The sequence below is a fragment of the Salminus brasiliensis genome, chromosome 4, assembly GCF_030463535.1.
Source record: "Salminus brasiliensis chromosome 4, fSalBra1.hap2, whole genome shotgun sequence".
NCBI lineage: Eukaryota > Metazoa > Chordata > Actinopteri > Characiformes > Bryconidae > Salminus > Salminus brasiliensis.
The window spans coordinates 22,895,558-22,912,609 of NC_132881.1; the positions used below are offsets into that span (position 1 = coordinate 22,895,558).

Consider the following 17,052-nt stretch of genomic DNA (forward strand, 5'->3'; position numbering starts at 1 on the left):
CTCACTCGGTGCTGACCTTGACAGAGGCTTGTGGCAAACTGGCAAGCAAGTCGATGGGAGCTGTCGACAACAGCACTTGCACGTTGGGATCAATCTGACAAAATAATGATCAGATGCATGTGGCTCTACGAGGCTCTCTATTAAATAAACACCGTCATATGAGAATGAAACATAACATCCCTCTCTCACCAACAGATGGGGCATTTAGTGACACTTAGTTTTGGGTAAGAAGCATATGTCTGCATCTTTTGCGTCACTTCTGAAGAATTTACAGTACACTGATCTGTTTTGCACATTAACTGAGCAGCCACGTTCATGAGCAAATAATCGCAGCTGACTTTGAAGAAGTTGGTTGGTTTTGTAGAGTGCTACACGTGGGCTCCTCTCTCTCCATAGTTTCACATAGTTTCAGTCTGAAGTTCTGCATGTAAATTTATGCAGACAATAACAAGAGCCTCGCAGGAACTATTTGACTTGGCAAGCTTGGAGGAGGGGGGGGTTCGGCAAATGGATCCTGGTAATTGCTGATACGTATCAGACTCCTGTAGTCATCACCTCAGCCATGTGCTCTCTGAAGAGACGGAGGAAACCCTAAGCCTTTCAAAACACTCAGCGTGCTCTGTCTGAGTGCGTCCATGTGTGTGTGTCCTCTCGATGAGTCCAGGCCCTTCTTGGTAGGGTTAAAATTCTTATCCCTCCTCTCCTCTCTGTGGCCCAAGGGTGTTCTTTTTAATCTGGGCGGGCGCTGGCCCTGCCAAGAACCTTCTCTGCTTTCTGGTTGGGAAATAGGAGGTCCGTAATAATGATTTGTTTTCTTTAGCCCTCTAAGGCTCTCGAATGCTCACTAAAATAAGTGGGATCCCAGATACAATACCACAACAAGTCCCCCGAGAGGGCAGCAGTCAAACAAAGGCGGGCATGTATGTGCTATGGAGAGCCGCCTGCACTAATAGACCGACTCTAATTAAAGAAGGGCTGGATGGGTACTCGGCTGGACTCCTTTAAAGAGTAGGGAATGCTAGCAAAGGCATACAATGAGAATTCATCTCTTGCTCCTCCATACTTCATTGGCACTTCATCAGAAACATTGAGTGCCACAAACACAATCATATGGAACTGCCAGTCTTAGTGTTAGTTGGCTTGGACATGAGGTTCTAGGAGAGGCTTTTAATTGGTAAATTTAAGAAGCATCCCTTGAAAGGTGGCTAAATGGCTGGTGATGTGTTCCAGCCAGTGTACTTTCAAAAGCTTGAGTATGTGAAAAAGCACTTCTTTAGCATGTACTGCCAGAGACGACAGACATGGAGATGTTTATTAGGCGAACGCAGAAATATAGAGAAGAGGAACTCACTGACATGTGTGCAGTGAAAGGAAGCGGGAGAGCAGGGAGAGACGGAAAAGGTCAGCGAGGAAACAATCTATGAGACAGAGAGAAGGAAGGAGCGAGAGACAGACAGTGGGAGGGAAAGAGAGGCCATTTGGGACAGGGGAAAATGGGCATGAGTGTCTCAGCCAAAAGGATAATAATGCGCTTATTGGGATTATGAAGTGACTCCTTACAGAACATGCTAATACGGTTAATACTGCTACTTTCCACAATCAGTAATTAACCCACATTAGCATAATGCCCCCCGCACACAACGGCTTTAAGTGACACATATGCGGTGCCCCACTAAGGCTCGTCACTTTCCTACACAAACTGGCTTGACATCAGGCTCTGGCCACTGTTTTCTGCCACTAGAAAAGTAGCAAAACAAACACACGCTCACAAAAGTGGTCTAGGTTGAAGAATTGGAGAGGGTCGGTGCAAGGGGGGCCAACATTAAAGACCCAGCTATAATTGGAAGTATGTGAAAAATGAAGTGTCAGTTTGGTCAATAAAGAGCAAAGGTCAGCGGCGAGCGGGAGCTCCGAGCCTGCACAAAATGTGCTCATTAAGCGGCCCAATCAGAGCACGGCGTGCCGCCCGGACCATTAGTCATCGGCCATCTGACCGCCGCTCTCCTCTTATCGCCCTCCTTCTCCAGCTAGGGGAGGGGAACAAAAAAAAAAGAGAAGAAGAAGAAGAAGAAAAGCCTGGGCCAGGGCTGGTATAGAAATCGCTGCTCAGTCATCTGGAACGTAATGCGGCCCTTTCTGCTTCCCGTCCTGCTCTGCCTGCCGGCTGCCCAGGCCTTCGGACTGCTGCCCTCACACAAGCTTCAATAATAAATGAAGTTGCTGTTCGCCTTCAGTTTGTTTGAAACCAGCCCTTCTGCTTCTCTCAAACCCCTCTCATCAAGACAGGAGAAGGTGGGGTACTTACTAACACCTTGTTATTCATTTTAAAACTCATTATTCAGCAGCCACTATTTAAACTTAGACATCTAATGTGTGTAATGAGAGTGAGGAACTAAAGTGTGGACCCATGTACACACTATTACGCTCTAATAGGTTCAAAAGAACCGCTAGCAGGCCATCATCAACCAATAAAGTTCACACATTCGGTTGCTAATTGTGCAGTGTTTTTGTGAGCTACACTGATGCTGGGAAAGCTAAACTGGACTACATTTACAGATTCACACTGCAAGCTAACGCCTAAAGTGTAGCAGGACGAGGGCGAAGGGGTTCGAAGTGTCTATATAACTGCTTTTCATATTGGCTCTGCCTGTGCAGGAACATTCCAAAGGCTCCGGCTGGAATAAAAACGGGGAGTAAATAAAACCCCATGATTGAGGAGCTCTTCGTTCAGACTGTCATCGCCAGCGGCTCTGTCGGATGCCGTGTCCAGCCGGCCTGTGACTCGGGGCCTGGAAGAAGCCTCATTAGCGCATGCAGACTTATCACAACCAGCTGATGGACTCAAGCAAAGCCCTCTGCAAAATAGAAACCCTACTTTCCTCTGCAACATCTGCTTCGGCTCTCACACTCCTCAGCCACCATCAAAAAGCTCAGGTTCTGTTCCAGTGCCAGTAGGGGGACAGAAGTGGAATGGGCTATACAGCAGTAATGCTGCCAACCCTAGTCTTAGACTGCCCCTGTCCTGCAGTTTTGGCGTTTTCCCTGCTCCAACACACCTGATCCAACAAATCAGCTAATTAACAAGGCCTTCTAAGCTGAAGTGGGTGTGTTAAAGAAGGAAAAACTACAAAAAATCAGGAAAGGCAGGGTGTGTAAACATGGCAGCTGTCAGCAATTTCAGAACACTCTCTAAATTTATTTTTTTTGCTTAATTTAATACAATAAAACATGCTGAAGGTGCCATGACTTTTGTACACGCCTCATTTTACATTTGATTTCCCCCCAAAAATAAAATTCAGCAAACAAACAATCATTCTGTTTTAAAGTGTGGAGAAGTATGTTCTCTGTAGAGGAGGTGTATTTAATTTAAATGACATGCAATGTAATATATACATATATATATATATATATATATATATATATATATATATATAGCCTTACCTTGTTCGCTGCTGTTGTCACCACTGTGTGATGTGTGTCCGCCGCTGGAAGGTCCTGGCGTGCCCCCGGAGCGTGTGGATGCTGTGTCATCGTGGTCTCTGTTCCACGAGGTCTGCATAGAGAGAGAGAGAAAGAGAGACAGAGAGAGAGAGAGAGAGAGGGGGGAGAGAGTACAGTTAGGCATCAGTCTGTTGAGACTCAGCACATAGATAAGAGCTCACTGCACTCCCACATCACAAAGACAGCCAGCGCTATCAGATGTTCCTCATTTATCTGTTTTTCGGTAGAGCAGACTCTTCCCATGCCCTGCCTAAACCCCACACCACTCCCTAAAACTCTCACTGCAACCTTAACAACTGCAATCTCAAACCACCTCTGTCACCCAATTCACAGCGCAGCAATGGAGCAAAAACAGCACTCACTAAATAAACGCTATACAAGGTAAAAAATGATCTTGCATTACCATAGACAGGAGGTCCATAATGCTGAACAGAATGCACAAAGCCAAGTGCAGCTAGAGCCGCCTGGTTGTCGGTGTCAGTGGCCTTTTGGCTAGGCTAAAGTCTGCACCTCCTAACACACTGGCTAACAGCAGTGCAGCAGTGAGTAAGAAAAGAGCCAGCCAGCCTGTTCTCTTATATCTCAGACAGTGGGTGTATGAGCGTGTGTGTGTGTGTGTGCATGTGTGTGTGTGTATGTGTATTGTGGCCTTCTGAATCGGAACAAAATTAAATAAGAGCCCCCACCCTCCGTGTAAGACAGGATAGCAGGAAAGGGGAAAAAAAGATGAAGAAATCTTATTGACAATTCCGCTTAGGTGTATAATGGGTAAGGAGTGTCAGCTGTTGGGCGGATGCGATGTGGCAAATGGAGGAGACACCAGGATAAAGAGCATGAGGCCCGGACAATGGAGAGCCGGGGGCCTGCGAGTCCTCAGCCCCATGCAGGGCTTCCTCGGCCCATACAACACACAACAGATGTTGCCTCTTATCACCGGCCGCCTCGGCTAAAAGTAACACCGGTGTCGGAGGAAAACAAGCGTGGAGTAGAAGGACGCATAGAGGACATCTTCGGTAGGATGGAGCAGCTGAAGTTGCCAATAAATTCTGTGCTCTCACACAAGCTGACGGGACCAGAGAGGGAACCATGTTGGGTTGAAAAAACAGAGCAATCCCAACATACGTATCACTGAAGAAAAAAACCTGAAGAGATATAACGAAATATAATGCAAGTCAACAGCTGTCACGCTGCTAATGTTGCTAATGGGTTTGTTTGGTGGTATTACGAATACAAAAACAATGATGTGAGAAATGCGCTGCGATTAAAATAGCATTTCAAATAGTGCGCTAAAAAGAAATAGCCAACAATCTCAACCAGCTCTGATCCGTTTCATTTTTCTCTGACACTTTGACTCCCCGCAAAACGTGTAATGTAAATATTTCTCCTCGATCTCCAGTAAAGCCTGATGCTCGTGCCAGTCGCTCACAGTGTATTAGCACAGAAATGCTGCATAAAAAAAACACACACAGTCAAAAGAAAAAAATGGTGTATTCTGCAGCATACCAAAAGTATGCTGTAAGAGGTAATTTAGAACATATGCTCGGAGAGCAAACTGTTAAAGCAGAAATTGCCAGCTTCTACAACTCCAGCTTTTCGAAAAAGAAAGAAAATGAGAAAGAGAGAATGAGGGAGGGAGAGAAAGAGAGAGAGGGGGGGGGGGGGGGGGGAGAGAAAACTTGTTTATTCAGAGATTTGTGGAAAAGAATGGTACAGCACCCTGGGGATGGAGAATGCCAGGCTCTGAAACCCCAGCGCTTCACCATGTAAAAAGATGTGTTTTTTTATGCACAACAAATCCCACTTGAAAATATAATTAGAAGGAGAAAATGGCAAACTATTGCATTAACTGTAATTGAACAAAAGAGCAGTGGGGCTTATGGGAGGTTTTCTGCGGGGGCCCCTGGGAACAGGGGGAGGGGCTTAGCCGAGGGTGAGTGACATCTCCAGGGTACACTCTAGTCTATTTATAACTGGCCGACCACTCCTGGCCACCACTGATCTAACGGCTAATTAATAGAAAACGCCCGGATCACAGAGCAGCAAGACGTAAGGGAGCGCTCCGTCAGGCCACCCGGAACAAACACAGCAGGAGCTGCATAGGTAAAGGGTGCTGTGTGTAGGCCCAGGAAAACGTCTCTAAGATGTGTGTGTGTGTGTGCGTGATGGTGCTAGAGAGCATGCACTACCACTGCAAAGCACAGAACGTTTGATATATTCACTGTCCTTCTAATGAGCTGGCTAGGATTTATTCGGTCTCTTCCCCTTCCTTCCCCTCCCCCTCCACATTTTTTCTCTTCCCTCTATCCCCTTCTCTCTCTCTCTCTCTCTCTCTCTCTCTCTCTGTCTCTCTTTCTGGGTTCTTCCCTCTCCTGTGCAGGATGTAGATTAATTCAATGCTTAATTGTTTAGTAAATTCAATTTTCCACATTCTATTCTGCGTAGCTTTAGCTAAAGTTCTTAAATCTGCAGCGCGTAGCCCAGGGAGCAGCGTTTGTCATCTGTGCCTGCCTCTCTCTCTTTTTTTTTTCATTACCATTTTCTTCCTCCGCCACTTAATTCACCATGAAAAGATTTTCCTTGCTGGAAATTCTGATTCCGCTATGATCGGTGAGGCATTCCAATTCATTGCATTTTCATTGTGTTGGGACTTAGACGCCAGGGCTGCCTTTTCTCACAGTGCACCCTGCAATTATACCACCACTCATGCAAAGAATGCTCAGGCTCCCAATTCATTTATCATTATAATAAAGAAAATGCTTATATATTTACATGCGACTTTTAGGGGTTTAGAAAAACAGGAAAACAGCCTCATGCATGCATGTACGTGTTTATGTTTTCATGCATTCTTGACAGATATGCCTTAGAGCACACTGCTTACTTTTTTCCCTCCCCTCTATCCAGCCCTTAGAAGACAGCACAACAGACTCTGATTTCTTTTCCCCTTCCGAAATAAAGCACCAATAGAGATTTGCAAGGGTGCTTGAGCAAACTGACTAACACTGGCTCCCCTTTGAGTCGCTGCTGCAGCTTGGGATTCACACATGAGCTGAATGGACGGCGACCAAGAAAGCGAATCTGTGCTAGACGCTTGCTTATTTGTTTATTTGTTTACTTCCGCATGTTGATAAGAGCGGGGTCCTGCGAGCTGACAGCAGAGCATGTGGCTGCTAGCTTCAGCCTGTGTGCTGAAATATTAGAGGACCTTTGGAAATAAAAGGATTTTGATAATGGTATGCACAGCCACTGAAAAGAGAGAGAGAGAGAGAGAGAGAGAGAGAAGGCTAGAACAATCCCCTCCCCCGTACACCTACTCCTTCCCCAAATCTCACAATGAAAAAAGGGAGAAAGAAGGGGAGAGAGAGAAGGGGGGGCAAGGGGGGGAAAACTTGATAATTGCTGAAGAAATCTGGTTGGTTTCGGTCTCTGGAGAGAGAAAAATATCTCTGCATGGCCTGTGGGTGATATCTAGTTTTAGAACAAGTAGAGTCACTCTTAATGGCACCAGAGGATAATCACACGTCTTGCTTAATTACAATAGCTTTCACATCCCTACACAAGCAGGCATTGCTTGAGGAATCTGAAACCTTCATTTCTTGAAAACATCCAACACAGAAAACTTGGGTACAGAAAAGGGAGGAAAGTAAAGTTTGACTGCTCTAATTTCAACAACTGCCAGATATATTCACACATATTTGTCACACACACACACACACATATATATATATATATATATATATATATATATATATATATATATATATATATATATATATATCCACTACTTTAATAACAGAGGACCCTTTTAGTGGAACTACTTTTGGTGTTATAATAAAGATGATATAATATATAATAAGATTATAATAAGATTATATAATAAGATAAAATATCATCTACAAAATATTTTCCACAATGATCAACATGATACCATTAATCACGCAAAAATGTCTTTGAGTGTATATCTATCTATCTATCTATTATATATATATATATATAAATAATAGCATATGCTTTCAATATGATTTTAAAAATAAAGCCACCAAAACACAGCATTTTAAATTCCCATGCTACTGTCTAGACGAAATGCGCATGCGCGCGCGCACACACACACACACGCAGAGTCACGTGGCTATCTCTTTGTATCACTTGTTGAATCCTCGACAGCGGCCTGCATTTGTCCACAGAAAGAGAGAGGGATCACAACCTCTAATTTCTGCCACAAAGCCTATGATTATTCACAATCACTGTAATGGTTCAGGCCTTGCACTAAGGTCTATAAAAGGAGCATGGCTACACAGAGAAGAGACTATCCGAGTTCAAAGCATCAAAATACAAACAAAACAACAAACACTGACTAGGGAACACACTTCAGTGGTAAATATAGGCACCGAAATGCTGTTCTGAACCCAACATGTTTTAGTTGAATCACGCAATGCAAGCACATCATCCTGACCGTACCCACACAGCAATACGCACCACAGCGACCGCAAAAACAGGGCAATGACAACATTATTAACAGATCTAAAAGAGCTATACCCTTCAATACAGCACACTTTCAACATAAAAGTCATAGGGTGGACAATTCTGTGTAAAAGGGAAGATTTTTGCAAGACATGCAAAGACACAAAACTGCACAAGCTGGGAAGAAAAGCATTTCAATTATTTAGAACTCGCTTTAGGTCGCCTGAAATAATAATAAAATAAAAGAGTCGATGGATCAGCTGTTGAAGTCGTAAGCAACTATTGCCACACTGTAAAGTCTGTTTTTAAGGCTTTGAGTTCATTAGCAAATGGTGGAGTCGCTCCTTGTGCTCTCTGCAATTAAAGGCAACTGTGCAAACGCTGCAACCCATGCAAATGTCTTCACACTCTTTACTTAACTTTCCAAAGCAAGCATCAGCCCAGAGCAAATGGCCTACACTGTAAACACATTACCAAGAGCCTTCCAGCACACAGTACAACGCCTACTATATATATATATATATATATATATAAACATATATAAAAAGACATAAAAGACCACAACAAGATAAGAGCAGAACCAGTTACATTATTTTGCCAGAATTCATATCAGTGTCATCTAATCAGTCATACCATCTGTGTCTAGTGTGCTCAAGAAACTAGAAATAAGCACCACATCAAAAGTGAGCAAAAACATGCTAACAAGTTCAGCATGCTGAGACGCAAAGGAGAGAAAAGGGAAAAGGAAGAGGTTTAAGGAGTATTGCTAATCAGTCCCTCCACTCACACAACACCTGAGGGGGGCTATGTCTTTATCAGCAAGGCCTGAAGCGCAAAACGTAAATTCCAAAACTGGCTCGGTGGCATTCACAAGCAAAGAGGATCTGACTTCTTCACCCCTGAGCTCGGCTCCGCTCTTTAACTCTCTCTTTCTCTCTCTCTCTCTCTTTCGTTTTTTTTTTTTTTTTTTTTTTTGTCAGGAGTCACCCTTTGTCTTTCTCCACTCTTTCACTCCACACAGGGCGTGCAAAACAATGGCGAGCCGGAGCTGAAGACATTATTGATACAATGCTTGGTTGCACAGAAACCAAAAAAAGCCAGGCAAGAGCTGGACCAAAGCTGGAGTTTAATAAATTCTATGTATATTCCCGAAACATTTTTTTTAGCTCCTTCTGCCTTCTGCTGGAGTCTTCTCGCTGGAATAAATTGGTTTATGAATAAATGAGCCACCCTTCTCCCTCTTGTTAACATTTGTGGAGAATTTGCACAAAGAACATTTTTTCCAGTCCAATTCAACTTTATGCCCGAGGGCATATATTAAAAATACATATGGAGCGAGATAATGCACACAATGCAAATTCGTTAAGGACGTTGCCGTCTAACAGGCGCAGTCCTAAAGTTGCACAAAAACATATAGGGTTAAAAAAAACCTGATTGCTGTTCAGGTTTGTGTGCAGTGCCAATTGGTTGTCAACCAAAAGTACCTTGAAGTTTGAAACCGGTATATTAAAAAAAAAAAAAAAATTTCAATAATTGACATGAGCCTAAGTGGGTGGGAGAATTTAATCCCTCAACTTAGGGGAATTTGATATTTCATTAAAAAAGTGTAAACACAACACTAGCCTTGATATTTAGCGTCAAACCATCATTAAGGAGAATATAGGCCATGTCTTCATCCTAAAGTCAATTAAAGATCTGAATCCGTGCCCCCGAGCACAGTGTAAATTGCTCTTATCAAGTTATATACCTAGATCCCCATGGGGCTTCATATAGGCCTCAGCTATTTCTATCACTGAAATTCATCATCTCTCAAACATTTATCAGCTCAAGACTCTTGACAACTCACACCCCCCCCCCCAAATCTCCCCCCTAACAGAATTGTGCTCAAAAGAAACAGTCAAAAGAACAATTGGCATTATCTTATTTAATTCTCCCTTTGAATTACACCAAGTATTATGTGTGCGAACGTGCTGATTAACATAATCACTAATAGAGCTGGGATGGAGCTGCAGCCAGAGGTCGTTTCATCCCCTCTCTCCGCGCGCTAATGAATGGCACGGTTCAACAGGGCTTTCTCTCACATAAAGAAGCCGGGGACCGACTGGGCTCGTCTGAGGAGCTACGACTGGTCAGGGCTTTTATCCGCGCGCTCGGCCATATGGAAGTTCAGCGGATTTGAATGATTCAGCCTAATCGCTTCATTACGTTTTATGTCGGGGACGTCTGCTTATGGACATTTACCTGTCCTTATCTAGTGTCCCTCTCTCCCGAGCCAGATTTATTCCTAAACCCGCCAGCTCGTCTAACAGTGGACTGTTAGGTGCATAAATAAGAGATACATCCCAATTATAAGCGCACAGCTTTTGAGAACATCGATTAAATAAAAAAAGGCGTGCGTAATTACGCGTTTGGATTCCAGCGCACAGCCCGATCGCCCTGCGACCCAAAACCTATCTAAAGGGTTTTATTACAGCAGAAAAGTCTCTAAATACATCAGGGCTTCTCCGACAGGAGCCATGAGCTCATGCCTACGCCAAAAACGGCGACAAGTCGGCTAATGAAGCGTGAACGGCGGCGGCAAATCCAAGACACCTCGGCGCACTGGTTGTACTGAATCGCCTTAACGCTCTCTGGAGATTTCCGAGCGCGCGCGCACGCACACGCACACACACACACTCACCAATCTCCGCTAGGTTATGCGATAATAGATAAGCAGTGTGAACAAAAAAAAGAAAGAAAGAAAGAAAGAAAGAAAGAAAGCCAGCCAGAGCAAAAGGAGGAGGAAAAAGAACGCGCGCGATGGGAGAGGACTAAATTAAAATGGACAAGAAGCAGGTCAAGTTTATGGCAGCGCTCTCGCAGGCTTAATCTCCTCGGGTCGGATCCGGGATCAGCCCCTTAATGAAGCGCTAATGGCTACATTATTCCAAAAAAACATTTTCATTCCCGTGGAAGCTCGAGGCCTTTAATCGTATGGAAATAAGCGGGAGGAACAGGAGCAGAAGCAGGAGGAGGTGGGGGGGGGGGGGGGGGGGGGAAAGCACGTGAAGGAGCTGAGAAGGCGCGTACCTGATCGAGCGGCCCTGAGGATCTGCTGATCTCTTCGCTGTCCGACTTGGAGCCTCCTTCTCTCTCGTCGATGACCAGGTCGATGGGCATCTTGCCCTTTAAGCAGCTGATGTAGCGGTGGCAGAAGTTGTCGCAGAGCTCGTGCACCTGGACGTAATTTAAAACAAACAAACAAATAAATAAGAAGGATGGCATGGTGTGTGTGTGTGTGGTTGGGGGTGTTACAGGGGTCGTTACAGGAGTGTAAGCAGGAGTCGTTTTGACGTGGCTATCAGAAACTAGGGATGGGTCACTTCATTCTCCGGCAAAATAGAGATATCGTCCACAATTGAGAGTGACGGGAGGAGTCCCGGGCTGCACGGCCATCGGCAGCCGTGTTAAATACACACACACACACACACACACACACACACACACTCACACACACACACACACTCATGCTCACGCACGGCCTACAGCACCAGGCGGCCCAGCATACGCTGCTTCGCCTCCGCTAGTTCTTTCATTTGGGCTATTTGGACGTTTCTGACAATGTAAAGAGAAGCCAGGCCGTAAACAAAGGGCTCCTCAGCGAAGCAGGAATAACCGAGGGCCCGCCGGTGCTACGCTGCAGGGTGGGACACATACAGGAAGGCGTGTGGTGCTGTCGGTTGATCAGTGTGATGAGGGCACCTAGAGCTGAAAGGCCAGTAGATGGACTGCTCTGCTGACCGCTGTTTAAAACCAGAACAGTTCTGTGGCTTTTCTGTCTGACTCTTGATGACAATGTTACACCGCGGGGTAGAAAAATGGGGGGATTGAGGGTCCACTTTTAGCAGCCAGCGTTGTAATTAAAGTCGCAGGAAAACCACCAACACGATTGACTTTGACACTAATTGTAAAGTGGGCAGAAGAACAGGAAGTTGGAACTATACATACATACATACAAACATATATATATATATATACACACATACATAATGTATAACAAGTTTAAGTTGATGTTACCTTTTCTAGCTCCAAAAGATGAAAACGTAAAACTTGAATGGCTTGAATCATCTGCAAAAAATGATTATAATAATACAAAATAAATATAAAGACTTTTACAAGGGAAAGAATGAGCAACAACCCGTTCCTATGAAGTTGGGTTTTTTTCGGGCAATGAAACTGTAGCTGTATATAGTCAAAGTCTAAACTGCGAGCAATTACACACTACCATTTACTAATTAATTAAAAGAAATGTGGGTTACAAACTGAACTAAACTGGCAATCAGCTGCTAAACTGTAATTCAAAGAAATGCATTAGCATAAAAAAAGTTTTCAAACATACTAATAATATTGAAGTTTCGTCTAAAAAAGTAACAAACACTAAAGCCCTAAATCTAACAGTCCAATCAGAGACGGCGCGATTAAATGCGTTTACACTGGAGTTGATTCAGATTAAAGCTCCAAAAAACTTATTTGCACTTACCAAATTATCCAGCTCTGGATTTGATGAAAATAATGGCTTTTCCGCTCTGATCTGAAGTGAAATAAATATGTATGAATTACATTGGTGTAAACCAGGGCTACAACTAATGTGTGCACGCTTTGTTATTATTGTTATTGTAAAAGCAGGGAAAGCGCGAATATGGGCTACGGGCTGTACAGTCGCTAATAAGGCGAGAAATCGCATAATTAGCCAACAGCGCAGGTGATTCGGCTTTTCTTCTGGTGTCTGACCTGTTTTGCAAACACTGCTATGTCTTCATTGAAGGACTCTGAGGAGCACACGTCTCCTCCTGCCACACCGGGCTCTCTGGGGGTGCACGTCGCTAATTCACATTTCTCAAAAATCAGTGCTAGCAGTGGAAACAGAGGGTGTCTGAAATACAAACAGATCAGAATCACAGTGTCACCAGTAAGAAAACACAGGACAGTCAACAAACCACAGATCCACCCAGTCTGAATTCACTGCGACTGAATGAACACTACAGCAACTCCAACACAAATCTCAACTAAACATCTCCAACCCCGCTCTGGAGGAGCTCACATATTCCCTCTGAACACACACACACACACACACACACACAGCCATACACACACAGGTTGCGGCTCAGCTGAGGCTCATTAACTAACTGTAAGCTTTAATACACTGCACTGTTTTAGCGAGGCCTGCTTTTGTACACAGATCAACTGTTAATTGAGCAGAATGTGAAAAATCACCGTGCAGAAAGTTAAACAACCTGTTAAACAGTCCACACAAGACGGCTCGGTGAACTTAGCTAGCAGGATCTTCTGCACAAAGCAATACATTTTATTTGCAATAAATATATATTATAAATTAAAGTTGAGTCCTTAAAGTTGATCAACTAAAAATGACAGTCAGCATCACTTCAAGGTTCAGCACTCGGCGTATATTATTTATTACAGTGTAATAACATTGTTATTACTATTATAATTTTGAACAAGCACTATTAATAAAACACAAGCACAATTAATACGATGTTTATTTTTTATTACGAAGTCATTTAATAATATTAACTCTATAACGAGAATATCAAATCTGAAACTAGCTAAGCCTAAACTTCAGGACTAAAACTGCTGACTAACGTGTAAAAACGTGAACGAGCTAAAAGCTAAAAACAAGCTATATTTTGAGGTAAATCCCACCACAAATTACAACAAAACAAAACAACCTTAAACTCACACCAAACAAGCAACAAGTTTGAAAAGCAGGCGGCTGGGGGACAGGGAAAGCCTCCTTAAAAAATAAATAATTAAATTAATGTGTATCAGAAGGACAGTTTCTCGATAATGTCAGGAACTATCAGCGAGCTCCTTCAGCAGCGGGACACACAATAACGGCGGACTGGTGAACATTATCCGAGTGTGTTAGCTACTGGAGTAACGGGTCGGTCGCTCGGTCGTGTGTGTGTGTGTGTGTGTGTTTAGGCCGTATGTGTGCGCTCGTACCCGTAAATGGCGTCCTTGTCCCTCTTAAGCGCGTCGTTGACGGAGCTGCCCATGCCCGGCGCCATGGCGTTGGGGTGAGCCGCGTGCGCGTACTGGTGCGCATGCAGCTGAGCGCCGTGGTTCAGATGCACCGCTTGCATGGAGCGCGCGCCGTGGGGGTCCCCGTACATGGTGGTGGGGATCCCTACCCCGTCCATGCCGTAGTGGGGCAGGTCTTCGTACTGAGCACAGCAACACAAAACAAAACACACACGCAGTTTAGACTCAGCTTTAACATAAAACCTAGAATATCAGGAAATACACACCACTCAAAACACAGCAGTATAACCATTTAAAACATGAAAAAACACACCAACAATATTTAAAACGCACCAATAAACACTTAAAGACACCAGCGAGGCTTTAAAAGCGTCAACACAGGAGTCAGAAGCAGTTCAAAATGAATTTAATATTACTATTAAAATAGTTAATAAAGGAAACATCAGCGAGACTCAAACACAACAGTATAAATAAAGACATAAATATACATATCATTTCAAAGTATATCAGTTACCGGCCTGTGTTAATAAAAGTATAATCTAAATTGCATAAAAATAGCAGTTTAAAATACATACAAAATAAATACAAATAAAAGATAGAAAACGTAAATGACCACAATTATTATTATTATTATTCAGAAGAAATTTACACAACAAAACATAAGTGTAAAAAGTGTAACCGGGGCGCAGAAATCTGAATTTTACAAGAAGTATTTTACGGGTGTTTTATAATGTGGTAAAGTTCAGTTTACTAACTGTGTTTTAAAGTCAGAGCTGTGATTGATCACTGATATCACCGGGCTGAATATATATATATATATATATATTTATATTTACACACACACACACACACACACACGTGTGTTTCTGGAGCTAGTTCTACACTGGAGTTACACTGCAGATTAGTCCTTAAAAATGGCAGAAGAGCAACATGAGCGCTCACTGACTGGCCTACACCGCTGACCCAAGCACAGCTGTGTGTTTTCATTAAAACAAACGCAAATCAGACACATTTGCTGCTACACTGACGATCATTCGGCTAATTTAGCTCAGAAGTGTGAACCTAATAAAAAGACACACCATTTGAAAGCGTTGTTAAACCTGTGCTGTGTGTCAGCCGAGGATGGTTTCAAATGAGTTATTAAAAACTGCATATCCAAACATTAAGGTGGTGAAACGTGGCCTGTTGCGTTTAGTGACTTTATGAGCGAGTCTATCGTTAATTATTGATAGTTCTGGCTGAGACAGCAGCAGCAGCAGCAGCAGCAGCAGGGAAAGTGGGCCGGCTGGGACTGGGACTGAAGACATCCCCAGCCTGGACCGACCTGTGGAGGTGCAGGCAGGCAAGCAGGCAGGCAGACAGGCAGGCAGGCAGGCAGGCAGACAGACAGCACGCTGCTCCTGCAGCTCTGCTGTGCTGCTAGTTAACGATTTGATTCTCAAATGTGGAGGAAAAGCAGAGTAATAAAGTTTGCACGTAAAGTTAATTCGCGACTTCGGGATAATGTTAAGAGCCTATTAATATTCAAATAGTCTAAATATATATATATATGACTATCCGCCATCGCTTGTCATTAGGTGTGTGTGTGTTGTTGTTGTATGGACAAATAGTATAAATTAAAGTATTACTCCCTAAAACTTCCCAGTGAGGAGATACACTGTAACACACAAGTAACACACACACACACACACACACAACAGGTTACTCAGCACTGAAATGGCTGGTTTAACTAGTAAACTGGATGTCATATGTGTTTTATCCAGGAGAGGAGGGGGACACACGCGTAAAGCTGGAAACTGTGTCGGAAAAAAAAAAGAAAATAAAAATAAGGAGAAAAGTAAAAAGCAGAGAAGTTGCTGTCCGAGCTCGACTGTCATCGGCCACGTTAGAGCCCGCAGACAGACCGCGCTCGTGCTCGTGCTCGTGCTCGGCGAGTTTGGAGAAAGTTTGGTGTGTACGTACCCTCTGCGCCATCGCCCTCCGCGCTCCTCACACTCGATCAAGGCGAGGTATATTCCCTAAGAGGCCAGCGTGGAGAAGGAGACGACACACGCCAATTCCAAACAGGAGGCTCTGCTTGCTCGAGAAACAAGACGAAGAAGGAGAAGGAGAAGGAGGAAGAGGAGAAGAGGTTTTTTTTTTTAAAAAAGGGGGGGAAATCCAAAGCGCTTGTCTGGCGCGGTGAGGCCGGTCCTTGGCGCTTAACTTCGGCGAATAGCTCCTCCGCACCGAGCGACGCTCCGCTCCCAAACCGGCGCGATGTGGAAACACAGCCTCAAACACAGCGAGCGAGTCCCATGGCTTGTCTCTCCTCTCTCTCTCTCTCTCTCTCTCTCTCGTCACTCCGGCTGTCAGTCAAAAAGGCGAAGCTTGTCAAAGTGCTGAATGAATGATGATCCTCCGATGCGCCTCTGCCGGTTCACACACACACACACACACATTCGCCGCCGCCGCCGCGCGAGAACCGCTCAAATGCTCACGAGCACGACGTACGCGCTGACCGCCCCTCTCTCTCTCTCTCTCTCTCTCTCTCTCGCGCGCGCGAGTTGTTTTTTTCTCTCTCTCTTTTCTTCTTTATGCAAAAAGCAGAGGAGGAAAAAAGGGTCTAAATGAGCTCGAGCGGGAGGTGGGCTGATAATTCTGCCTGAGTTTTTTTTTTCTTTCTTAAAGGAGCCACGATCGATGCTACGATGCGCGCGTGCGTGCGTGCGTATGCAAGTGAGCGAGAGAGAGTGTGTGCGCGCGTGTGTATATGTGTCTGAGTGTGAGTGTGTGTATGTGTGTGTGTGTGGGTGGGTGGGTGTGTGTGTTGAAGGCGCTGAAGCTGGAGCGGACTGCTGAAACCCGGAAGCAGTGGTGGCCATAACAGGTCGCGTCTTACACAACGCAGCGGGCCGCAGCAAGTCCCCCTCAGAGACGGGGGAGGCGAGACCACCGTCCACTACATTAGACAGCAGAGGAATCACCACACCAGGGTGTTATTTGAGCTACAGTACGAGCTTATTCACGTTTATTGAACAGAGGGCGACCCATACGGCTCGCAGTGTGTAA

At 44.4% G+C, this 17,052-nt stretch overlaps 1 protein-coding gene across 2 annotated transcripts in view; it reads right to left on the minus strand.

The window, feature by feature from the left end:
- The window catches only part of meis1b (Meis homeobox 1 b), a 63,328-nt gene extending 46,513 nt beyond the window's left edge, over positions 1 to 16,815 (minus strand). For both annotated transcript variants that reach the window (XM_072677627.1, XM_072677628.1), the window contains exons 1-7: positions 15,964 to 16,815; positions 13,963 to 14,183; positions 12,730 to 12,871; positions 12,479 to 12,529; positions 12,016 to 12,066; positions 11,029 to 11,175; positions 3,442 to 3,553 (exon numbers count right to left, since the gene is read on the minus strand). In XM_072677627.1, coding sequence (XP_072533728.1) covers positions 3,442 to 3,553; positions 11,029 to 11,175; positions 12,016 to 12,066; positions 12,479 to 12,529; positions 12,730 to 12,871; positions 13,963 to 14,183; positions 15,964 to 15,975 — 736 coding nt within the window. In that variant the 5' untranslated portion in view covers positions 15,976 to 16,815. The remainder of the gene's footprint in view (positions 1 to 3,441; positions 3,554 to 11,028; positions 11,176 to 12,015; positions 12,067 to 12,478; positions 12,530 to 12,729; positions 12,872 to 13,962; positions 14,184 to 15,963) is intronic.
- Positions 16,816 to 17,052: the final 237 nt, after the last annotated feature.